This window comes from Myodes glareolus, chromosome 1, assembly GCF_982192425.1.
Source record: "Myodes glareolus chromosome 1, mMyoGla1.1, whole genome shotgun sequence".
In the NCBI taxonomy this organism is placed as follows: Eukaryota; Metazoa; Chordata; class Mammalia; order Rodentia; family Cricetidae; genus Myodes; species Myodes glareolus.
Window position 1 is genome coordinate 31,948,359 of NC_142026.1, and position 26,387 is coordinate 31,974,745.

The following is a 26,387-nucleotide window of genomic DNA, read 5'->3' on the forward strand; positions in this document are numbered from 1 at the left end:
GGGGCAAGGTTGTTAGTGGCCAGGAGCACCCCTGGGAGAGGGAGGTGTCCCCTGCGAATACCATCAAGGGACAGATTCTGACACGGCAGGCTTTCTGGGATGATGGAAGAATCGATAAGGTGGCTGTAATGAGCTGTACAGGAGACCCCTTTTGAGGCCACCTCCTTCCTGGGACACATGCTGGGCTGTTTTGAAAGCCCACACTCATTAATTACCTACCTGCTTGTGGCAGAGAATCCCAGCCTGCTGCTCACCCCAAAGGCCCAGCCTTGGGCTTGCCGTTTGCTCAGTGGGAAAGTGGGGGAGGGGACAACTATCATCACTGGTGTGGAGGGACAGTAGTCAGAGGCCCAGGGATTGTGTGCATGTGTGCGTGTGTGTGTGCGTGTGCGTGTGTGTGTGTGTGTGTGTGTGTGTGTGTGTATGTGCGCACGCTCACATGCACCTGTGGTGGGAGCGGGGTGCCTGGGTTTGGACTTTCTTTTCCGGAAAAGACAGTCTGATTACAGGGAAGGGATGGGTCTTCCTTGAGGAGAACAGGCCCCTTGTCTTCCCAGGCACCACACCCTGGACTCCTGCCTTGGTGCATTTTCCATGAATTCTGTCTTTTGAAGTTCCCAGCCTACTCTGCTGCCTCCCCCAACCCCCACACTTCTGTATGCCCACCCTGAGGAGCCAAGACTCCATAGGTCCTGGTTTGTACTGATAAGGTACCTTCAAGAGAACAAGAAAACTTAACTTCTGGGTCCAGGAGATGGCTCGGTTGGTTGGTAAAGTGCTTGTTATGGAAATACAAGGCTTTGGGTTTGATCTCCAGAACCTACATACAAAATCTGGGTAGAGTAGCAACATGCTTGCGATCCCAGAGCTGGGGAGATGGAGACCGAAAGACACTTAGGCCGGCTGACCCCACAGCCTAGCCTAGTTGACAAGTCTCAGACCAATGAGAGACTCTGTCTCAAGAATCAATGTTCCCAGGGGCTATTTCTACTCTGGGGAGTCAGGTGACTGGGCAAAAGAACAGGAAATCCAAGTAGCCCCGAGCCCCTGCTTTCCTGGTTCTCACTGAGCCCTGGCTGACTAACTGGACTGCCATTTCCCTGGTGGCCTGCTCTCAGCATGTCCTGATGTCCTGCCCTGTGGATGTGTTCTAGAAAAGTTGTAGAACATAGGACTCAAAAGACTACAGGGGAGAAAAGGAACTAGATTTTAGACTTTTGACAACATGCAAAAAATGGGTTAAACTAACTAACACCTCCCTCCTCCCCCCCGGGGGGGGCGCAGGGGAGGGTAGCAGATGTGAGTCCAGGGTTGGGTAGCATGTGATTTGGACAACAGTCGTGGCTTAGCTAGCATTGAAGCAGCTGACATTCTTGGTCAGAGGCAGGTGACGGGGTGCCCAGAAAGATTCCACTTGGAGGCAGTGCGGTCAGACTAGGATTGACACCACCCAGCCAGCAGGCCTCAGGCTTGTTACAAACTGCATAGCAGTGTTTGGGGTTCAACTCCCCCTCTGGAGAGAGGTATAAACAGAAACATGTTGGTAAAGACCCTCCCTTTCCACATTCTTAACCGGCTTGGGACTTGGGACACTGGCTACAGATCTTCAAATTCCCATAGTCTGCCAGAGCTGTGGTGGATTTCAACACTGCAGCACATGGCAGATGGGTGTTCAGTACAGCCTGCCAGCCCCACAGCCTGGGGATATCTGTATGGCTCAGCACATAGCGGCCACATCTGAGAGGGAGGAGTGTGCCCTGACACACATCACACAGATCTATGGATTTACTTCCCCTCTCTTCCTTGTTTTCAAGCTTCTCTAGGTTCTCAGAGGGTCTGCTGGGAGCCTAGTGTTCTTCCCTCTGCTGATACCATTTGGGTTTTAGGACACCACTTGCCCTGCCAAGTTACAGTGGTGTTTAGTGATTCATAGAAGGACCTCACACAGGGCTTGGTGTCAGAGGTCTGTCTAGTCTTCTGCAGCTCCATCAGCTGCCAAGATCAACGTTAAACCAAGGCTTTGCTTTCAAGGCAAGAGACACACCCAGCATCAATAGGTGGATGTCCCTCACTCATCGTTTTTCTTTTCATAGCCCGTCACCCACCAGAACAGGTTTGTTTACAGACCTCCTGTAACAGATGTCCCCAAGGTACTGAGTCCTCAACCTTCACACAGGATGTACACATCCCCAGAGTGTTAGTTGAAGCTCAAAGAGGCACAGAGGAGCTTTAGAGGAAGCAGGGTACCTGAGAGCCCAAAGGTGGCCAAGGATGTCACCTGCCATTCCATCTCTCCATTACTGATCTCAAATACTACGTTGGCATCCTGGAAGAACTGGTCCATGAGGGATCGAATATGGTCCAGGTCTCCTGTAACCAATGCAGCATGGAACTCAAGTTCAGGGGTCCCGGCTCTAACGTGAGGCTTTTTGTTCATCTTCTGAAAGATCTGCAATCTCCTTCCAGCTGACTCTGGTTGTCTCTCCATGGCAGAGCAGCTGATTTCAGACAGGTTCTTTAGCAGAGGAAGATGGCCTTGTGGAGAGTGGGCTATTTCTATTGTCATTACTCAATTGTCCTCCAGTTGGAGCCCCATGGCAGTGTATTTATAACTCTTGTGGGCTCCGATGTGATAATGGTTACTTGATATGACCATGGTCATGTGACCACCGAGATGTCACCACCTTCAATCACCCCTGTGATTGTATAGATGCTAACCCCAAAGGGGAGGAGGACGCTTCTGCCTGTCTCAGCGCTGTTCAGCACACGTCTAGTCAAAGACAGACACCAGGCACACGCATTTATGCTGACAGATAGGCACAGCATTTCTCTTATTCACAGTTTGGTCAGGTGACCCCAGCCTTACACAACATCGCTGATACCTGTTTGTGCAGGTTAAGTGATTAGTTTGTAAAGATGACCTCAGTGGCCAGAATGCTTAGCAGATAATATTCTCTCACATTAAAACACATTGCCATATTTAGAAATGGTAAATCAAGGTCTTAAGTTCAGAGGAAAGACACAGGAGGCATGGGGTGCATGCCTGCTGCTACTTAAGGATTAGGACATCCACTTGGGATACAAGCTTGGAGAGAATGAGGCAGGGCCAGGACTGCTCAACGATGTGGCCAAGCTGTGATCCGAGCCCATTACATTTGTGTTCCAGAACCTGTCCTCTGTACAGCACGCCACACTGCCCAGATCCCACATCTTACTGACAGTGTGATCTGCTCAGAGCTGTGGCTGAACTGCGAGGAACGGCTTTGCAGAGAGGGTCCTGTGGCTGGAACACGGTTAGGTGCTGAAGGAAGGATGTGATGACTCCTTTGAATCACTCAAGGGAGGCTGAAGAAGAAAGCTGTCTGCCCATCCCAGCCCTTTGTTCCCAGTGTGTGTATGGCTCAGGTCCTAACAGTGGTTTCTCCATGGAGAAATGGTTGACAGTTTCAAGGGGCTTGCGGGGATAGCTCAATCAGTTAAGTGCCTGCTTTGCAAGCAAAGGACTTGAGTTCAATACCCAGAACCCATGTTAAAAAGAAGTCGAGTGTAGCGACGGAAGCTTGCATCCCCAGGACTTGGGAAGCATAGATGGAGGGATCCCTGGAACACCTTAACAAGTGAGCTTAGCCCAATTAGTGGTATGTCTCCAATAAAGGTAGGTGGCTTCTGAGGAAAGACAGGCCACTAAGGCTGTGTTTCAAGGGAACCAGGCTACACCTCAGGTTGACAGAAAAAACTTGTAGTGTAGATCCACCTGGCACTGGTTTTGTGGTCCTGAAAGAAGCAAGCATGAGAGGATCATGGAGACTTGTACCAAGGTTTGAGAAGGCAGCCACGGTCCTGCATTGTGTGGCGGGTTAGCTTCATCTCAAGGAGGTCATGGGAAGCCACTGTCCAATGCTGTGACGGTGAAGCCTGAGTTTCAGTGGAGACTTAAGGAAATTAGTGATGCTAGGATCATTGGATGGTCACCAAAGAGACCTTCAGGCACAGGGTGGAGTTGGCCCAGGAGAATCAAGGTGTGCTGAAGGCTGCAGAGCTGGAGGCAGGGTTTGGAGCTCAGACAGTGGCTATGGAGCTACAGGACTTGATGTCTGTCCCATCTTCTAGGACTTGGTGTTTGGTCTTGCATCAGCCTGGTCTTCCATTGCTGTGCCTCTCTTCCTGCCTTCTCTCTTTCAGACTGATAACATTTACTGTGTGTCATTGGATAGTGGAAATGTGCAGCTTGCTTTTGTACTTTACAGAAACTCATAGATAAGAGCTTGTCTTGAGGGACAGTAGGGGGGGCTAGGCATATAAGCGCCTGCTCCCCAAGCCTGTCAACCCATGTCCGATCCCTGGAACCCACGTCAAGGTCGGTAGAGAGAACCAACTCCACACAGCTCTCCTCTGACCTGCACACAACTCCCCGACACACAAATGCAACAAGAAGTAAGAGAAGAGGAGTTTGCCTTGAATCTCAGGTGAGATTTTGAGCTCCTTCCCTCCCTCTCTCCCTCTCCCGCCATGCATACTTGTAGACTGCACATGTATGCAGAGGCCTGAAATTAATGGTAGCCCTCCATTTTATTTATTGAGGCCGTGTCTCTAACTGAATCCCGAGCTTACTAATTTAGGCAGCCTGGGTAGCCAGCTTTCCCCTCTGCCTCTGCTTTCTCAGTCCTGCAATTGCATGCAGCCCTCATGCTTTTGCCTGAGTCCTTCCTGGAGTCCCCAAGCAACTGTGCTTTGCCGCCCAGGGTTTCCTTTGATCTCTGTTTTGAGCTTACTAATTTAGGCGACCTGGGTAGCCAGCTTTCCCAGGCTATCCCCCCTGTCTCTGCTTTCTCAGTACTGCAATTGCATGCAGCCCTCATGCTTTTGCCTGGCTTCTCCGTGGGCATCTGGGAATCTGAATTCATGCCCTTGCCCTGGTGTGGCAAGTGTTTTATCCACAGAGCCTGCTGCTTAGTCCTGGACTTTCGAACAGTTTTGGGACCATTCGAGACTGTGGAGACTTTTGGAAATAAGTTAAATGCACTTTGCGCCATGAGATGAAAATGAAGCTTTAGGCCCAGGAATGGAATATAATGCTTTAAATGACGTATTTTGGGTATCGGGTTAGTTTTCATCGTAAATTTGACTAGATTTAAAATCACCATGGATACAAACCTCTGCGTGTGCCTACAAGGGCGTTTCCTAAAAGGTCTAACCGAGGTGGGAAGACCCGCCTTTAGTGCGGGCAGCACCCTCTTATCTGGAGTCCTGGACTGAGTGGAAAGGAGGACGCGAGCTGAGCACCAGCGATCCTCTCTCTCTGCTTCCTGGTTGTGGACTGTATGAGCAGCCGCCTGCCCCAGGCCTCTGCAGCCGCAGCTAGAGTCACTTTTACCTAAGTAGCTGTGCCTTCAAGCTTTGAGCCCCGAGAAGCCGTTCCTTCCCTGGCTTGATTTTCCTGAGCATTCGGCCACAGTGACAAGGAAGACAGTATACCTGTCTTTGTTCTTGTTCCAGCCCTGAGTCCCAGGCACAGGTGGGCTTGCACTGGCTGACCGAATGGCTGGAGACGGCCCGTGAAGCTTGAATTCAGTTGCTCCACAGAGGAGGGCCTCAGGATAGATTAAATATAGAGAGGTATATGGCTGTCTGTCTGTCCATCAGGGATGCCTCTACATAGGTAAGTAAGGGATGCTGGCTGTGTAGAGAGGCAAAAAACTCACTGGTGTGAGATAGTGTGGCTGGAGGGGCTTAGCCATGAGCTGCAGCTCCCCTCCTCTCCCCCCACGCTCATTCCAGCATCCCAGCAGTCATAGTAAGTGTTTCTGGTTCTCCCTTTCTCCAAATGCAGGCGTGGCGCCATCTCATTCTCCTGAAATGGGTGGTAATCAGATCCTTTTCTAGAGGGCTCTGGCGTGACTATAACCCGAGGCAACTTGAGCTTGCCCTGCACTTTAAACTGGAAGATGTCTTCCAACCTGTTGTGATCCGTTGCTGGATGTTGTTAAGAGGCCTGGAGGGGAATCTCAGGACGAACTGAGCTGTGCTCCAGGCTAAATTTAGCTTCCGGTGTGTTTTAGCCAGTTCACTCGATGTTGGGGCTGGAATTCAGCAGCTAGGGAGTCGAACTTTAAAAATAACTCCTGGCAGACTGGGCCGCCTTTGCAAGTGGGACGTGAGGGTGACTTCACAAACTGGGCAGAGAGCTGACTTTCTCCCCCCCTCCACGCCCAACAAGAATAGAAGCATTGTTAACTGTTACTTTAAATAAATAAACCAACCAACCTGGAAACTAACCCATTCTTTCCTTTAGTTTTTCACCAAACATTATTACGTTTGGGGGGTGTGTTGTAAGATTTCAGAGGTTCAGAGATGAAAACCCCATCTGCAATGATCACACAGGAAAAAAAAACCAATCAGTGTCTAGAAGACCCCAACAAGAGCCGTTTGGTCTTCCTCCTCACCAGCTGCGGGGAGTCCCGTAGGAGTGAGGGAGACATTTTTTTTCCGATCCAGGGCTCTGGGTTGGGCTACTTATCTGCTTCTGCCTCTAAGGGACACTGCCTAGGTACACCTAGTGTTCCCACAGACTCTTTCCCCACCTCCTCTCCTTCTTCTCCCTTTATCCCCCACCCCCTTCCTCTCGTCCTCACTGCTTTCCACTTGATCAAAATCAACGCACAGCCCCAAGAGCTGACTCAGGCTTTGCTTTCCTTGCCAACTCCAGTACACATGGAAACCAAACCTGTTTTAAATGTGAATTTGTGTGTAAGCTGCTGAAAACCTGTCAAAACCTGAGGAACCATCGTAAAACAGAAGGACCAGAGATGATAGCTTTACTTGTCCAATGCAGAACAAATTGAGATTCTGTAGACTAGGGAGCATCACACTAGGTTTGGAAATGCCTCCCCGGGATGTGGAAAGATGGTTTGAGGATGTTTCAAAAATGGGTGTCACCTGTAGATCTGGAGGTCAGTAGGAGTCTATCAAGGCGAGCAGGATAGAGTGTGGCTTGGGATGCAATTGTTGCCCGCTATGCAGTGGGGTGAGGTAAGGGGTGCGTGCACTTCAACCTGAGATGCGTGGCAGGCATTCTGAAGACTTCAGAGAAGAAAAAAATGTGGTTCTTTGTAAAAGATAATCTGGCTCCGTGATCCACAGTGGAACAGTGCCCAGAGAAGATCCTGATGCTTTGGTTGCAAAATGGAATCACCCGAGGAGCTAGGAGGTCCGGGGATGACAGGACCCCAGTCTGGATGCTCTCTTGAGCTGTTCTAGGCAGTGGCTTGAGCAGAAGGATCACTGCGAACTCTCTGAGTGCTTCTATCTGCAGCTGGGTAGAAACCATGCTTCAGAAGGGAGCTAGAGATACTGTAAATGCTGCCTTCAGCCCTGCCCTGCAGGTCCACTGGTTGGTGATTTGCACGAATATATGGAGGGGAAACCGTGAGCCCCAGGGATGCAATCAGGTTCCAAACGATCTCAGCAGGTCAGAGCAGTGGACAGAGTTGGTGTTTCACGCCAGTGGGGAAACTCCAGGCATACAGGGTTCTGTTTCTTGTGAATTGAGGGTCTCAGACTGCTGGGTCATGACTCTGGATCCTCCCGCTTACGACTCTAGAAACTTCTTTTTCTTGTTGTCCAGCTCAGAGGCACTTGGTGCCAAAGGCATACTGATGTTTGCACCCAAATTTAGGTGACACAAATGTAGCAAGTTATTTGGAGTTATTTTAAACCATCAAAGCGTGTTTGTATCGAAGGATCACTTGTATCAGGAAGGGTCAGTTCAAGTTCACTTACTTGGGCTTTCAGAACCCTGAGTCCTTCCTGGAGTCCCCAAGCAACTGTGCTTTGCTGCCCAGGGTTTCCTTTGATCTCTGTTTTGAAGCCTGCGCACATTTGATTCTGCCTCCACGCTGGCCCACAGTTGATTTGGCTTTTCTTGGCTAGTGTTGTGTTTCCCAATTCGGTGACTACTTTCTCACTGATCAACATTAGCAGTTACCTTGAAGATGGGAGTGGGTTTTCACACCTCCCCCAGCCTTAGTAGACCTTTCTCTTCAGTTCCTCTTCCTGTCTCTGGTGTCGCCCGTAAAAATCTTCTCTCTTTTCTTGCAGCGAGGTCCCATGAATGTTCTGACCAAGGAGCTGGTCCTACCTACAAATGCTTCTGGGTGCTGTTCTCTCCTGAAAAGAGGGTGGCTAATGAATTTAGTATGCCCCAAGTTAGCAGATATAATAATTTTATTTCTGCAGACCGACTAACAACTGGTACCCGCTTCGATGGCGCAAGCCTTGTTTGTCTGGTAAACCATGGCAGAGCTTCAAACAAATGGACTGGCAGAGTGTGCTGAGTGAATGAGGAGGAGGAAGGGAAAAATCGAAGAAGGAGAGGATGCCCAGCTTTGGTCTGAATGACAGAATGAGGAGTCATTTCTCCACCCTGGAGCCAGTAGGTAACTGGATTTGAATATCATATTGCAGAGAACATTCTTTGGAGATTTAAATAATAAACGTGATGCTTGGTCCACAGGAGGGACACCGATTAGTCTTTCCTAACTGCACCTTGTCGTGGAGACAGCTAATGAGAGAGATGTTTATTGGTGTTGTTTTCCGCCTCTGGATCCAGTGAGATGAAGGTGAATTCTGCCTTGAGATGACCACAGGTTGTGCACATGGGGGAGCCTGAGAGGTGATGCTTAGCTTCACGGGATCTTTGTTTCCTGTAACCAAACTGAACAAAGATCATCTTTTTCTCCCAAACAACAACTAAATATTCATACTCTAGAGACTTTGTGGGATAGTCCAGTCAATTCGGAATGCTGGGCTGGTGGCTTGGTGACAGGACTGGCCTCTTTCTCTCTAACAAGAATTTTCTGTTTGTCCCAGGGATAGTTTCCAAAGCAGGGCACCACTGCCATTTTCCCGTGCTCTGGAGGTAGGACCAATGCCTGAATGCCTGGCTTTCTTCCTGGGTCATTGGAATGTAACTGATTTCCTGCTGGGGTCAAGTGTACAAGTAAGTGAGAAGTCAAAGGGGCAAGAAGTCACAGTCCCGTAGACATTTCAGAGTCTTTGCATGTGCTCATAAACATGCTTGTTCACATTGCTGGCCCAGTCCATGTGGCCCTTTCCGTAGATGGCCACTGTGGTGGTTTGAATGAGAAACATACCCCGTAGACTCAGGTATTTAAACAGTGGGTTCCCAGTTGACAGCGATGTGTGGGGAGGTTATGGAACCTTCAGGTCAGGGAGCATAACTTACTGGAGGAAGTTTGCCACTGGGAGTAGGTTTTGAGAGTTTATAGTCTCACCTCACTTCAAGTTTCCCCTCTCTGCATCTGGTGTGGGGTCAAGAAGTGATCTCTCAGCTTCCTACTCCCGCTGCCTGTTGCCGCCCTGTCCCCATCATTACGGCATGTAACCCTCTGGAACTATATGCCCAAATAAGGTTCCTTTTGATCATGGCATTTTACCACAGCAGCAAAAAGCTCTCTGATACTGCCGCCTTCTAGACCCCCTTACCCCAGGCTGGCAGTGTCTCTTCCAACAGCCCCACAGCTGCAGGCTGGACCATATGGTTCCTTCACTGTCCCTTTCCAATCACATTCTCTTTGGCAGTGTCCAAAGGCCACCTTCCTTTATCCCACATTCTGTGTTCACTTTGATTATTACCAGTTTCAACAGAAAGCCTGGCAGGTGTGCGAAGCTCCATTTTTGTCATCCAAGACACATCCACCCAAGTGAGTTGCCCCGACATCAATCTGAAGAACGTTGAAGTGCCTTAACCTTTTCTCTGAATGACAATGTAGATACAACACACCCCATTTAACAAAGCATTAAAACATTTACTTCCTCAGATCAAGTGTATCTATTAATAATGACTTAAATTATCTGTGCCAATTTCACATTATTAAGAAATCTCATTTCCATCGTGCAGAGGAACACAACATGGGGGAGGGGGGCAAACCACCTCTGTAACTTCTTTTCCCTGATGTGTTACAGAGCTCAGCACAGACAACGTAAAGCAACAAGGTCTAGCCCCAGCACCGACACGGTCCCAGCTAGAGAGGACAAGCACCGTTTGCAAGGATAGCCCACAAGTGCTTTCCGATGCTCAGAGTGCAAAGGTTTTCGCTTGCACGTGAGCCGCCACCGTGACTGAAGGCAAGGCAGAGCCACCAAATACTCCTCGGGCAGGACCACACGGCAGCAGCTGTGGCAGGACATTTCCAGCCCATAGGGATGGTGCTGGAGAGGCTGTCACAGAGCGTCCCATGCCCAGGGAGGTCCAGTTTTCTTCGCAACTGTCCTGGGGTTTTAATGACACGGTGAAATTGCAGCTTCTGCCTCTTGAGACAAATTGCATGTTCAGCCTGATTGTTTGCTATGAACCTCACACGGGGAGCAGGATGCTTCCCTCTTGAAGTTGGTTGAGTCTGATTGTTGTGCTGAGCGAGCTCTGTGGCCCTGTTTGAAACCAGAAATTCCTGGGGTCTCTTTCCATTCTTTCCACAGGGCCAAGTAAAGCCAGTTTCATCTGACGGATGGAAAATTCTTTGGCCTTCTTTATTTAAAGTTTACTTTTGTCCCATTTATTGATTTATGTGTGTGTGTGTGTGAGTGTGTGTGTGTGTGTGTATGCATGTGTGTGCATGTGTGTGTATGTGTATGTGCATGTATGATTGCCTCCGGGTTCAGGTCCAGCGAGCACCCAAGCAAGCACCGTGGGTCGTGTGTGGAAGTCAGAGGGAAGGTTTCAGAGACTCGTCTTCCCTTCCACCATGTGGGTCCCAGGGATAGAACTCAAGTTGTCACATCTGGAGGTAAGTACCTTTATCACTGAACCATCTTGCTGGTCCTGGACTTATTTGTTATCAGAAAAAATGGCACTAAACCTCCAACAGGAAAAATCGCATCTGCTAAATGACTATTAAACAAACACAGTATCCCAGTTCACTAATGTAAAGTGTAAGTTGCACAGCTGGAGAGATGGCTCGGTGAGTGAAGTGCTGGCAAGTGTGAGCACCTGGGTTCAAACCCCCGGTGCCCACAAAAGTGACTGGCATGCTGAGCATGGCCAGCCACCTGTACTCCTAGTGCTCTGGGCAGAGAGAGGGGGTTCCCCAGCTCTGGGGTCAATCAAGAACATCTGCCTCAATATATGAGATGACAAGCGGTCAAGGAAGACAACTGACACCGACCTCTGCCCTCTGCATGCACCCACATGCACTCACACCTGCACGTACACATGCTCCCACACATTTGCGCATACATACACATACCAGACACACATATATACACAGGGGGGGAAATGTAAGTTAGGGCTGGGGGTGTAGCTCAGTTGTTAGGGTGCACCATGTAAGACTGAATGTGATGGAGAATGCTTGTAATCTGAGCACTTAGGAGGTGGAAGAAAGAGGATTGGAAGTGCAAGGTCATAGTTCAAGTTCAAGCTCAGCTATTTAGCAGATTGGAGGTCAGCCTGAATTAGAGACCCTACCTCAAAAAATACAATGTCAGCTATATTGTCTTGTTAAATCACGAAAGGGTTTCTTTGAAAACTGGGTTTTGGAAGTCCGTTGATGCTGATGGAGGGTTCGTTCCTATTGGACTGGAGATGTACACATATGGAGTTAATGTATACAAAGCATGCTTCGGTTACTAGAATCAAACAGGTAGATAGCATGGGAGTTCCTGCCTTGAAGGCTTGTGAGGGAGAGGGACAAGGCAGTCATTAGCAGTAACTGAAACCCACTTGCGCTTTGGGTACCTAGGGTAAGGTAAGGTATTGGAGTAGCTGGAGGCCACAGCAGGTGCCTTCCAAACATGGCCTCTGAACAGAGCAGTGGGAAGCTGGGGTGTTTCTCTCTTGGGGGTATGCTTCCTCTCTGATTATTGCAGGGGAGCAAAACCCTCTATTCTTCCTGGAGAAAGAGGCACAGAACTATAATGCCAAAGTGTCGTCTAAAAGGTGGCATTCTGGACTCCAGATGGAAGGAATATAGACAGAAAACAAACCAGCCCGTCAGCGTGTCTGAGGGCTGGAGCCGAGGGTTGTCTTGCAAGGAAAGCTGGGCACTCCCTGTCAGTGGCCTCAGGATCTGACACAGCTTTAGAGGGTCACCTCACTCACTCGCATCCAGGAGTAATGGTGGCTTCAGGCAACAGTGGAGATTCTGACATTTGAACCTGAAAACGGTGATGAAACTGTGACCCTGGGCTCCTAAGCTGCAGGGTCAGACCTGTGTCAATGCTTCCACTAAGCATGCATTCTAGGTGTTGATCCTAGCTAGTATCCTATGAGGCCAGCTCTCCCCAGTGTCTGACTGAAAACCCCAGAGAGGTTCCCGGAAGGAGGAGCTGATATGCTGCCAGCATCCAGAGAGCCTGAAGGTCTCGGAGACTAAGAAGCTTTCAGGACTGAACCCCTTGTTGAGGTATAGTTCAGTTTTCCAGCCACCTGAGATGAAGGACCAGGGTTTTCTTTCTCGTTTTTTAAACGAGGGTTCCCAGTTTGTTATAGACTTGATTCTTTTCCCAGATCCATTGAAAAATAATTACTGGAGGAAGCAAAATGAATATAGACTTAGAAGTCCATGAGCCCTACCCGTGGAACTGTGATATTGCATCAATACTGCAAACATTTCCCAAGGCTAGCAGTCAGTGTCAGCGTCAAACACTTCCCTGAGAGATGCTTGCCTCCCAGCCGACTCAGGGTAGCACTGGAGTGTGGACATCATATCTGACAGGTGAAAGGAGACCAGGAGGGAATGACTGGGGCAGACAGGTAGGTCATCTAGTGTTTGGCCTAAAACTTAAACCATGTGCCATTGCGTTGAGGATGCCAAATTTTCTCTGTGAAGCACCAGACAGTAAATGTTTTAGGTCTTATGGGCTACATGGTCTCCATGTACTCAGCTCTGCCTTTGGGTTATAAAAACACCTGGAGATTATTTGTAAACACAGAAGGTGGCTGTGGGTCAATAAAGTTTTATTCATAAAACCACTTGGCTGACTTTTGCTGTAGGCAGTAGGAACTGTCTTAGCTTCTTTTCCTGTTGCTTTGCTAAAATACTCTGAGAAAAATGATTTAAGAGAGAAAGGTCTTATTCTGGCTCCCAGACCAAGAGTGAAGTTCATTTTGCGGCAGTCAAGGTGGCAGGGGCTTGAAACACTTGCCACATCACATCCCCAATCAGGAAGTGGAGGGTGATGACAGATGCCGCTGCTCATCTCCTTCCTCCACTTGTGCAGTCCAGGATCCTGGCCAGGAAATGGTGCCGCCCACAGTGGGCATGCCCGTAGGTGCATCTATCAGGTGGTTCTAGTCTGTCAAGCTGGCAAAAAGCACCAGCTGTCACCGAAATCTTTGCTGGTTTGTGGGAAGGAACACTATACCAAATCTGCTTCCCGCTCCTTCTTTCCAATGGGACATGCTCTTTATTACAAGGTGAATGTGACTCTCCCACGGTAACCGAATGCCCAGATATCCAGGCGCACCCTCCCCCCATCTCTGCCTTGGGCGTACAGAACATAGATCTGTCAGTTCACATCTATCACCACTCATCCTCGGAAATGTGGGGTAGTTATCTCTGATTATTTAAAAATATTATCAAATTTATTCATTGATTTTACATCCCAACCACAGTTTTCCCTTCCTCCTCTCCTCTCATCCCCTCCCCTTTCTGCCCCCCCCCCACCAATACCCTCCTACTCTATTTCTGTTCAGAAAGGGGCAGGCTTCCCATGGGTGTCAACAAAGCATGGCATTTGATCATTTTTCTTTTTCTGCCCCACCCTGTCTATTTCTTGGACCCCAACTAATTATGACAGAATTTTATATTATGTAACAGTCTATGATCATTTTATTATCATGCACGTTCCGTTCTATTTTTCAGGCTGGGAGCTTTATGCTGCTATGTTTTCAGGTTTGCCGTGTCTCCCCCACCCCACCACCTACATCTCCTCTTTGATCTGCTGTTGAGACTTCTGTAGATAAGGACAAGATCAGCCGCAGCTTCAAGGAGGGGGGGCGGGACATGCTGGACACAAGATATGGTTCTAAGGATTTTATCCATAAGGGAGGGAGAGGTGGGGAAGCAAGATGGTGTGTATCTTGTCACCCATCTCTCTGCTTCCACCCTTCCTATGTCTGTTAAAGAATTTTCAGTTTTCTTTCCAAGTCATATGCTGACATTCTCTGCCTGATGGCTGCCCACTGCCTTTTTGGGCAAGTGTCGGCCCTAAGGCCTTGGACTCCAGTCTCAACAGTTTGACTGCTTTATCGTCTGATGCCTACTTCCTTGGTTCCATCTGGGTCCCACTGCCCCGTACAACATATCATACCCTGTGTGCCCCTCACCCACTGCTGCGTTCCTTCATTCTCACCACAGCCTCTCGACAGCGGCTCACCCACCCGGGGACAACCTAAATATTTCATCATCCACCGCTCTGTAAGTACTGACCACTGTCTAGCTGGAGAAGTGGAAGAAGGCCAAAGCTAGTTCCCCCTCATTATCTAGGTCCTGATGTTGGTATCAAAAGCCAAGGGCACGTGGGGCTAGGAAGGTAGAACCTGGCTACAGAGAGTGTGCCTTCCATGTCCTTCTGCCTTTGCAATACTTCCCGGACAGGACACCATCTCAGGAGTGGGAGAGGCAGGAAAGCTCTCTCCTATCTTCCCCCTTTCCTTTTGTTCTCCCCAGATGAAACTCTCCAGCGCGCTTGGCAGTGATGCTAATGGGAGGATGCCATCAGCATACATTACCGTTTTATTAGTCTGTTTCTCCATTTTGATTCTGAAAATATCCTGATTTAGTCTAATTGCGATTTCATCATGTTCCACGGGCAGGGAAGGCAGGGACAGTTTGTCCTGGGGGTGGGGGACAGTGGAGACACGACCCGGTAGGATTTTTCTTCCTGCCCATATGTCTTTGAAGCTGGACCATTAGCTCGAAGGCATGCATTTCATCTCTTCACAGTGTGACTCAACCTGCTTCTGGGACAAGGAAGCGCCTAGGGTGTGTGTCTTGCAGAAAGCAAAGCAACAGTCTAATTCTAGGTATTTTTGTGTTCTCTAAAGCAGGAGCGGCTGCCGTAGCCATCTTATTCCTAAATAATTTAACTATATTCAAAGATAATCTGATGTTATTGTAGGAAAGTGTATTTCTAATAAATTCCACTTGATCTGGGTGAATCAATTCAGGCGGTACATAATTGAGTCTGTTAGCAAGGACTTTAGCAAGAATTTTGCAATCAGCGTTAATTAAGAAGATGGGACAATAATTTGTGCATAATTCCGGATCTTTTCCTGGCTTGTGAATCAAAGTAATAAGAGCAATGCTCAGGCTGGTGGTGGGATAGTGTCATTAGATTCTGATTTATAAGTACTTAGAAAGGTTTAATTTCATTTTGCTGCGAGCAGGGTCTCCCAGCCCCCACAGTGTATGACCGCGCGAGCAGCCGAGTTGGTGGGGAATATCTCTGTTTCCCTTCCCTGCCATGGGTCACCTCCTGCTTCTGGTGTCTTCTCTTATTCTCTAGAGGAGAATCTCATGCATTTGTCCATCCATCCTTCCTTCTGCCTGTCCTTCCTTTCTTCTCCCTCCGTCCCTTGGTCCCTCGGTCCCTCGGTCCCTCCCTCCCTCCCTCCCTCCCTCCCTCCCTCCCTCCCTCCCTTCCTGTCTTTTGCTGAAATATTCAGAACTAGGAACTCTGAACTATTAATATTGCAGGTATGCATGAATGCACATACATGCATGGGTGCTGGTGGTGTATATGTCCCTAGGGTACCAGCTCAGTGGGTTCTAACACCTTCCGTGGGGAACATGCCTTCATGCACCTTTCTGTACAGTGCCTTTAGGTGGGCAGGCAGCATGAGCCCTGGCTGGGGGCAGTGGTCCCCATGCTCCACTCTTTTCCCTCTATCTCCCCCTCTTTATTAATTAAATTTTTCCATTTATTTTATATCCTGATCCCAACTTCCCCTGCCCCCTCCTCTCATTCCCTCCCTCCACCTCCCTCTCCAGTCCACCCCTCTCCCCCTCTGTTCAGAAAGGGGCAGTCCTCCCATGGGTGTCAACAAAGCATGGCATATCAAGTTGAGGTAGGACTAAGAGGAGCTTAGTATTAAGTCTGGGCAAGGTAACCCAGCATTTGGAAATAGGTTCCCCGAAGTCAGCCAAAGCATTAGGGATAGACCTTACTTTTACTGTCAAGGGTCTCACAAGTAGACCAAGCCACACAGCCATCACACATATGCAGAGAGTCTAGGCTGGTTCCATACAGGCTCCCTAGCCATTGGCCCATCATTTGTGAGCTCCCATAAGGAGGTCAGTTGTTCTCTGGGTTCCCAGTGATGACTCTGACCCCATGACTCATACAATCCTTCCTTCTTCTCCTCAACAGGATTCCTTGTGCTCAGTCCAGTGCTTGACTATAGATCTCTGCATCTGCTTCTAGCAATTACTGGATGAAGGCTCTCTGATGATCACTGGGGTAGTCACCATACTGATTACAGGAGACGGTTAGTTCAGGCTCCCTATCCGCTACTGACAGGAGACTTAGTTGCAGTCACTCTTGTAGATTTGTGGGAGTTTCCCTTCCATCAGGTTTCTACCTGACCCAGAAATGCCACCCCTATCAAGTCACCTCTTCCATTACTCTCCCGCTCCATCTGCCCCTCAACTTGTTCCCTCATGCTCCCATCCCCACCCTACCTGCAGTCTACCCAGGAGGTCTCTGCTCCTTCCCCTTACCAGGGAAATCTATGTGTGCCCCTTTGGACCCTTCTTGTTACCTGACTTCTCTGAGCTAATATCCACATATGAGGGAACACACACCATGTTTGTCTTTCTGGGTCTGGATTACCTCACTCAGGATGATTTTTTCTAATTCCATCCATTTGCCTGCAACTTTCTCGATGTCCTTGTTTTTAAACACATGCCCCACTCATACCTGGTGGTTGATTACCGAGCAAAGAGTAAGCTTTGGTGTCCTGCCAAGCGCAGCCCAAGGGTGAACTCTAGGGATCATGAGGACCAAGGTGAGCATAGGATACACGGTGGCTGGGAGACCTCAACTGGGTTGCTTAACACCTCTGAGCCTCATCGGCGTAATTTTCTTCCTCAAAGTGGGAAGATAACACCTCTTAGGGAGTTCATTGAGAAGAGCAGGTCAGTGTGGCGTTGCTGATTCCCCCCCCCCCCCTTCTCTCTCTCTCTCGGTTTGAATGAAAATGGCCCCCAAAGGGAGTGACACTATTCGGAGGTATGGTTTTGTTGGACTAGGTGTGGTCTTCTTTTTAAAAAAATGAGTTTTCTTTATCCATTTTTTTAAAAATATTTTAAGTGCATTGGTGTTTTGCTTGCACGCGTGTCTGTGTGAGGGTGTCAGATCCTCTGGAACTGGAGTTACAGACAGTTGCAAGCTGCCATGTGGGTCCTGGGAATTGAACTTCGGTCCTCTAGAAGAGCAATCACTGCTCTTAACTGTTGAGCCATGTCTCTAGGCCTAGATGTGGTCTTACTGGAGGAATTATGTGACTGTGGAGGCAGGCTTTGAGATCTCATAAATGCTCAAGCCACGCCAAGTGAGAGAGACCACTTCCTGTTGCCTGCAAAGATGTAGAACTCTCAACTACCTGTCCAGTACCATGTCTGCCTGCAAGCCTCCATGTCCCATCATGATGATAATGGACTGCCCCTCTGAACTGGAAGCCACCTCAATTAAACGGTTTCCTTTATAAGAGCTGCTGTGGTCCTGGTGTCTTCACAGCTATAGAAACCCTGATTAAGACACTCTGCTTCCACGCCAGACTGACGGCAGGTCTGGTACACTCTGCTGAGGTACGTGCTCTCCTTTGCCCCGTAGCCTGGCAGAAATGTGCCACCCGGTTTCCTACTAGCCATTCAGACAATACCACCACTTCCCAGTGGCCCCCAAACTAGTCAGTGGAACTTTCTGCTGAAGGCAAGGGATGTTCTGCTCAGACCTTAGCAGGAAGAACTGCTCAGACAGGCAGGGTGGCTGGGGACGGGTGATGCTAACCTCCTCTGTGGACACAAGTCCTTCTCGGAACTCTGGCCAGCCCAACTGGCAGAGGGCCTCAGAGTTGACACTGATATACTGTCCTTTTTACTTCAGTGAGGAAATTAAGCTTCAGAGGAATGGGCCGACATATTCAAGGCTCCATGGACAGTGGCGAAGTAAGAGCCTGGGTCATTTTACTCTGAGACCTTTGCCTTGAACACTATATGGTATCTAGTCTGAGAGGCCACCATCAACACACTCACCCGGCCATCACATCTCTTTAGTGGCAGGAGCCATGTGTGCTTTCTCAACTTAAATGTCGCATGTGGTGTCTCTCTCCATACATGAGGAAGTATGACTGATGTGGCGTGGTGGACCAGGCTAAGTATCTTGGCACCTTTAAGCATACAGCCTTGTGGATGAAGCCCCTTCACAACTGGTCCCCATTTTCACACGTGTGCACATCTATTCCACGTTCCTGTACACTCAGTCCACCTATACATGAGACCGGGAAGACCTCTTAATAAAAGCTCAATTAGTCTTTCTTTAGCTTTCCCCTGGATGCTTAAATACCGTTGCCCTAAACACAACATAATACACCCGTTCCTCTATTTCCATCAGGAGCTCAAGTAGCATCTTGACTTGTATATGATGTACCCTCTGCAGAATCACAGACTGCTGATACCCTTAATAATAGCAATTAGTAATCAGTTGTTTCTTAAGTATGTGATTATGGCAGTTACTAAATTGTACAGCGGAAGCATTTGAGGGATTAGGTGGGTCTTGGCACCCTCCTCCCAGCCACCCTTTCCCCCTCTCCTTACTCCAGTCGGTATGGAAAAGAAGTCGGGACAAATCATGCGATTGTCATGGACAATCGATAGCAGGAGGTCGGCTTTGACTTAAAGCAGAATGAAATATTTCCCCACAGAGGAGCACTGTTTATTGGGTCTGCATACATCCAGTGCGGGGTCCATAGAGGAGTGTGGCTAATCCACGTCAGTATTGTACCCCGTGACTGAGCTTCTCCTCAAGGCTGAGGATACAGGGTGTGAGGCCAGGGAGGAGTATGTGAGTTTTGAACATCTGATGGCATAAAAAAAAAATAGCCTAGGGAGACAGCTCGGTGAGTAGAGAGCTAGCTTCACACTCACAAGGATCAGAGTTCAGATCCCGAGCATCCACAGAAAAAGGCAGGCACAGTGGGCGGGACGTGTCTGGAATCTCAGCGCCTGGAGGTGGAGGGAGGATGATCCAGGCTTCTGTGAGTAACATTAATTAAACTCATTAGGACGGACACACACACACACACACACACACACACACACTCTACAAGGACAACCTGATTGGGGAAAGGAGTGGGATCATTAGGACTGTAAGGGAGTCAAGAGAAGGTAATAGGTATGAAATGATGCAAACATTTTATGTACATGCATACAGTGTCATAATGAAACCCAATATTATATATAGATATATCATTATATATATGAAGTATAATAAATATATGAAATGAGGAATATAAGAGAAAAAGAAAAGCTTGATAAAAATCATGGGTGGCCTCTTCCTGTCTCTGGCTTCTGACTCACCATGGGATCACTGCCAAGGCTGTATTCCACCATGATGCTATCTATATTCCACCATGAGATCCCTCCGTCCTATAGTCCACCATGATGCTGCATGCCAGGTTACAATGCAGTCAAGGGGGTGAACAGCTAAGTTTCCTGGTTCAGCATACCCAGTCTCCCAACCTTGAGTTCACATAAGCTTCTTTGCTTTGTAATTATCTAGCACCGAGTATTTTGATACAACGACAGAAAACAGACCAAGACGGCCATGTTTTTCAGTAACAAATAGAGACGAAGGGTGTGTGTTCTTGCAAGGGAGGAGGGGAGGTGACCACCTGGATTAATAGTGTGACCTTTCAGAGAGGTGACCTTCCTGAGTGGGGTCTGGAAGGAGGTGGGTGGCAAAGGTGAGAAGGGGAGAGGAAGTTCTTACTAGAACATTTCTGTTAGGAGAGCGGAGTTGATTGTGAGTTGTTCTGAAAATACACAGACAAACAGACACACAGACAGGCAGACACACACAGACACACAGACAGAAAGACAGACACACAGACAGACAGACAGACACACACACACAGAGCCCCTCATCCTTAGAGTGAGCATAGAGCCAGCGACACAGGGCACCTCAGATTCCTCCCAGTGGGTGAGTGGGAGGGTCTTGTCTTGAGCTAGATTGGGTTGGGAGTTACAGTGTCTCCTGCTAAAAGGACTGAGACCTAGCTCGAAGACTCTGGCCCCTTTTCAGTATCTTGTTTGGTCCCCCACACCCATTCTTGTAGCAGAGCAAGTGTTTCCCAAGATTTGTCAGCCCCCTAAAAGAATCTGGAACAATGAACCTTCCCTTCCTGATGCCTCCTCAGGAGGTGATAGCTCCGTCTTCTGCCTCAGCCATGTTTCCTAGTTTCTCTGACCTTGTAACAAGGGATACATGGGCACCTGGCTGGCTTCTCCAGAAAAATCTGCTCCCATAACTTTCTCAGCAGGGGTCTCTCTCTCTCTTTATTTGGTGGAGAAATAGGTCCACAGGCCAGTGAGCCCACGATGGGCAGGTTCCTCTTCAGCTTTTTGTCTACGCTATCATCTTTTGACCCTTGCCTGGAGCTCCATCCACTTGGGTTGTCCTTGGGGTGAAAACCGCTTCTCTTCTGTGTCAATTGATTTTTCCCATGACACTTGATTCTCATTTTTCTCATGTGGTGGGTATACCCCACTCTTCCCCTCCCCAGCCCCACCTCTGTGTCTTCCCAGCCTTCCACATTCCTGAATTCTGTACAGGGTCCATGTGATCTTGAGTCTTTATGCCCTGTACAAGCTGCAGTCACCTGTGCCACAGTGACCACTTCTCAGGAATCCCAAAGACCGCGTGGACATTTTAATCCCAGTAAGTCTTGAGAGAACAAAGGGACACAACCCATGACCTAAGGCAGTGGGTCCCAAAGGATGGCCAAGAGTCAACAGTTTCACGGGTCAAAGTTCATATGAGATAAGAGCATGCCAACTTCAATTTGGGACCACTGTGAGCCTTTAGGATGCCAGTGTCTCTGAGGGCAGTGCAGGGGCCAGTTCCAAGTTCAGTCCATCCGGGAGCTTCTCTGTGAGGCTCCAGGACCTACCAAGGGAAGCCTGCTCTCATGACCTACAGGGCACTCAGGGACACTGGACAGACACACAAAGCACCATGCATAGCACCATGCATAGCTCACATAGTGTGTGGTGGCAGCTCAGGCTGTCACATATACAGCAGGGAGAAGTCTGGATATAAAAATCTATAAGCAACGGACTCGTGGTGGGAGGACTGTAACTTCCCTGACATATTTTGCCGGTTTCCAGAACTCTGAGAGTAACTGGATGGGAAAGACTTTGCTCATAATTAGCCACATGGGAAGAAGTGATGTGCTAAAGAGAGGATTCCAACATACAATTCTTAACCATTCGGGACATGTTAGCAAGAGACGTGCAGACAGGACCCTCGCCCTGGCCAGGGTCCCAGCTGGTGGCAGGTGGCGTGACTGCAGGCTGCAAGGGAGGCAGCGCATTAAGGGAAGCTCCAAAGAGGTGGGAACTGCAGGCAGGAGCTGGGCATGCACGGTAATACCTTTGCTGACTGAAACAGTGACCTGACCCTTCCCTTTCTAGCACATTCTACACACTGCCCTGAACAGGAACCCAGGGGTCAAGGAGGAGCTGAGGCAGTTCGTGATGATCAGCTCAGGGCTGAGCGCAGAGGTGGTCAAGAGGGCAGGAGGGCAAGTATGTTATTTCCAGCCATACCGCCATCTGTGAAGACAAGATTTCCTTCTTTTGATGCTCCGACCTGGCTCCTGGAGAGATGTGCGGAGTTGAAGGTCGAGGCTGATGGGCCCGTAGACCCCAGATGTGAGGAATATGAAGCACCTCTCTAAAAGGAGCTTAAACACTGCCTATCACAAGGAAGGTTGGCCTAGGAAGGATACTCCCATCACAGGCGTGGGATGGATCCCTCAGAGGCTCCAACCTTGAACTTCCATTCTCCTCTTTTCTGAGTTAGTCCCCAGCAGTAGTGTTCCATGCATGCTCCTCATGATAGTGCATACATGTACTTATGTATGCATGAGTGTATAATGTCATATGTGCCCATGGATACATGTACATTAGGAGGACTGACCAGGGGATGGATCTGAGGGCTCAGAACCACAACCACGGGGACACACCTGACTAGCTAGAAAACAGTTGACAACAATCAGTGGTCAACGTCAGGTTAAGAACAGCCTTGCAGCAAATGTGACTAGGAGACCGTGTCTATGTTACGTAACAATGACGAAAAGGAGCAAGGGTGTGGGAGACATTGTCCATGGATCAACACAGACGAGCAGCACAGTGAAGAGCACCACAAGGCGACACAAAATCCTGTGTCTGGTGCGGAAAGAAAGGCTAGCTAAGGCTGGGAAGAGGGCTCCATGGGTAAAGTGCTTGCCAGGCAAACACGAGGACCCAGGTTCAGTTCCCAGGACCCAGGTAGAAATGCTGGGTGTGGCAGTGCATGCTTGTAATCCCACAGCTGCATTGACTGAGATGGGTAGATCACTGGGCTCTCTGGCCTACCAGTCTACCATACATGGTGAATTCCAGGCCAGGGAGAGAGCCTGTCTCAACAAAACAAGATGGGAGGAGCCCGAGACACAATACCTGATATTGCTGACCTCTGTGTTCCCCAGGCACATACACATGTGAACACACACACGCACACACACACACACACACATGCACACACACAGAGGAATGACCTACCAGGAAGTAAGAACTATCGGCACACTCTTATTAAACTGGCAATTTCAATATGAATTCTCAAAACCAGGAATGCTCATGCTCTTTGGGGGCCAGGGCAAAATTTGCTCCCTTCCTTCTGGATTTGGGAAAAATATTTCAAGAAAATTCTATATTTCTGTACCAGTCACACAGTATTATTTATAAGAAGAGTAACATAAAGACATTCTTCCACAGGCATTTGGTTTAAGGGTTTTGTGGTTAATCTCCTCATGTGATGGATTTATTTTATTTTTAATTATGCATGAACATGCTCAGTTAAAAAATTAATAAAAATGTGTGTGTGTGTGTGTGTGTGTGTGTGTGTGTGTGTGTGTACATTTGTTTGTCATACGAGTATAATGCCAGAAGAGGGCACCAGATGCCCTGGATCTGCTGTTCTTGGCAGTTGTGAACCCTCTGACTGGGATGCTGGAAACCCAACTTAGGTCCTCTGCGAGAGCAGTACCTGTTCTTAACCACTGAGCCATCTCTTCTGCCCCTACTGTCCATCTTTTTGGATGTGAGAAAAGAACATCACATGACTCTGGTGATGTAGAGTGGATCTGTGGAATTTACACTATAAATGGGTAGAGGAGGAGAAAGATGAGAACAGCTTGTCCTGAGGCAGAGAAAGGAGCTCCGATCTTCTTTAGATGGTTTGGTGTGATGTTGGACTTGATGCTGAGGTAACACACGTATGTCCTCAGCATGCGCCATAGGCAAGTGTGTAAGCAGTGTTGAAGATGTAGTCACCTGGGCTGAACCCTAAGAACAGTACAGAACTGGGGGAGGGGGGACTTTACGGCTGGTAACTAGAAGTCACAGAAATTGCCGGAACAAAGGCCACCAAGTTATGTTGGATATGGTAGATATTTGGATGAGTTTCCGAAGGCCACCTTACACAGAAGGAGTTTCTGTAGGCATGTTTGTCTGTGCAGTGACTGCCTATCCAGCCCAAACAGATGTGTCCCTGGTGATCTAAGGATTCTACAGTTCTGGGGATGGGGATCAGAGCCCTGGGCATAGTGGGCAAACACTTTGGCACCCAGTGATGCCTGCAGCCTCACCCTTGTTAGTGATCCTTGCAGTGATATCTTGGACTGTTCTTCTTTCTCCCTGTGGTAATTTGAATAAAAAATGTCCCTCATATGTTCACAGGGAGTGGCATGTTAGGAGGTGTGGACTTGTTGGTGTAATGTGTGGTTTTGGGAATACGTGTGCCACTAGGAGTGGACTTTGAGGTTCTAGACGCTCAAGCCAGGCCAAGTGTCACTTCATTCCCTCTTCCTGCTGCCTGTGGATCCAGATGTAAAACTCTCATCTGCTTCTCCAGCACCATGTCTGCCTGTGTGCTGCCATGCTCCCCACCATGACAATAATGGGTCGAACCTCTGAAATGCAAGCCAGCCCCAATTAAATGCTTTCCTTTGTAAGAGTTACCGTGGCCATGGTATCACTTCATAGCAGTAGAAATCCTAAGATACCACCTTCTAACAGCTTCTGCTTGTCACCTGTACTTGAACATGCCTGCAAATTACAGTCCATCACAGTGTCTGCCTGCCAATACGATTATTGCTGTGGAGAGTCTCTCTATTTATTATTATTATTGTTGTTGTTGTTTTTGAGACTGGGTTTCTCTGTAGCTTTGCAGCCTGTCCGGGAACTAGCTCTTGGAAGAGAGCTCAAACTCACAGAGATCCACCTGCCTCTGCACCCTCCCACCCCTGAGTGCTGGGATTATAGGCATGCGCCACTATTGCCCGGCCTCCAATTGTTATTTTGCTTAACACATAGCTATATGAGGAATGCCTATCAAGGATGCATCACCACCTGTCTGAACCCTTGCCTTCCCTCCCCAGAGCAGACCCCAGCAAGCACTAGTAATTGGCCTGTGGCCTCCTGTGGTTACCTAGCAGTGCGCCTGCGGGTAGCTGAGCCGAGGGCTCCTTCATCCAGTCGTCATTAGCCAGCTCTATCACAGCATCCACAGGCTCCGCTTCAGTGCAGATCAGTTCCTGCACCGTGTCCTTGTCCCCACTGGCCAGGGCAGACTTTAATCTCCTCACGAAGTCTGAGCTAAGGGGGTAATCTGGTGGCGAGTCCCAGCTGGACATTGTGGTGTCCCTGTGTCGGGACCAGCCTTCTTTTCTTCTTCTAATGCATGTCCAAAGTTAGCCCTGTCCCCAGAGCAGTGCAGGTGGTTATAAATAGAACCAGGGCTGGTTACTGTCAGCAGGGAGGGCCCAAGCTGCCGCTGCTACCTCAATGGCAGGGCTGAGGAGGCGTCTTCCCCAGGGGTCACTATGCAGGCTTCTACACGGATGGGCAGTAGGCAGTTCTGTGTGTTTGGAGAAGTGGTAAAGCTCTTTAGAGGGGGTGTTGTTTGAGAAGGTTTGATCAGTTACCTTTCTCTTTGTTGTAACTGAAAAGCTGGCAGGAAGCAGGAAGTAACAACAGTGGGGGGGGAGTAGGGGGGGCTGATTTTGGCTCACAGTTGGAGGGGCCACAGTCCTTCAGAGAAGTACAGGACAATGCAGGAGGGAGGGCGGGCATGGTGACAAGAGTGTGAAGCAGCTGTGCACATCACTTCCACAGTTATGAAACATTGAGCAGACAGGAAGTGGAGCTTTGCTAAAAGTCCTCAAGGTCAGCCCCCCTCCCCACGATTCACTTCCTCCCATGAGGCTCCACATCCTCAAGGCTCCACAACCTCCAGAAACAATGCCACCAACTGTGGACCAAGTGTCAAAATGCAGGAACCTTTGGGGACATTTTACATTGAAACCACACCATGGGATCTTACTCTGTAATTGACGCTGACCTTGAACGTGCCATCCTCCTGCCTCAGCTTCTAGAGTGCATGGACAACAGGTATATGCCTCGTGGCTCACTTAGAGCTATTGTTGACTGTTTTCTTTCTCAAAACAGAAGCCTCAGAAACATCTACCTAACCTGGCTTTGGGTCTTCTGCTGTGTTTAGAAGGAGGATATGCTGGTATTCTCTATTATTTATTGATCGATTTACAGACATCATATATACAGTCCAGAATGACCTCAAACTTATTAGGTGCAACCTTAAACTCCTGAGCCTCCTGCCTCCTCCTCCCCAGAGCTGGGATAATAGTTGTGTGCTACCATATCTGGTTATGTGTGGGGCTGGGGCTGGAACCCTGGTTGTCCTGCAGGTTAGGCAAGTGCTCCATCCCCAGACCTGGCATCAGGGTCTTGAGTCTGAGCCCCCACACGCAGGCGATTTGCTATGTGGCTGGGGAGTGGCCACAGGGACTAGGGAAAGTGGGGGAAGGAATGTAGAGACACAGCGGCATTGTACAAAGCTGCTATCCAACCCCAAATCCGAAGGGAGGCGAGCGCCCGGCACTTGTTAGGCAGATAATAGGATGACAATGTCTCAAAATACGGCCCTCGCCGATCTTAATTACCCAGCGATCTGCTGGGTGGTTAATCAGTGGCACACACACTATGCTAATGATCCTGGCTAATTTTGTTATAATGTAATCCTTTATC

At 48.8% G+C, this 26,387-nt stretch overlaps 1 protein-coding gene across 2 annotated transcripts in view; it reads right to left on the reverse strand.

The window, feature by feature from the left end:
- Asb18 (ankyrin repeat and SOCS box containing 18) overlaps nucleotides 1-25,042 on the reverse strand; it is a 69,086-nt gene extending 44,044 nt beyond the window's left edge. The window contains exons 1-2 of one of the 2 annotated variants that reach the window (XM_085696790.2): nucleotides 24,772-25,042; nucleotides 2,248-2,370 (exon numbers count right to left, since the gene is read on the reverse strand). In XM_085696790.2, the coding sequence (XP_085552916.2) occupies nucleotides 2,248-2,370; nucleotides 24,772-24,976 (328 nt within the window). In that variant the 5' untranslated portion in view covers nucleotides 24,977-25,042. The remainder of the gene's footprint in view (nucleotides 1-2,247; nucleotides 2,371-24,771) is intronic. The other variant, XM_085696794.2, reaches the window with a different exon arrangement.
- Nucleotides 25,043-26,387: the final 1,345 nt, after the last annotated feature.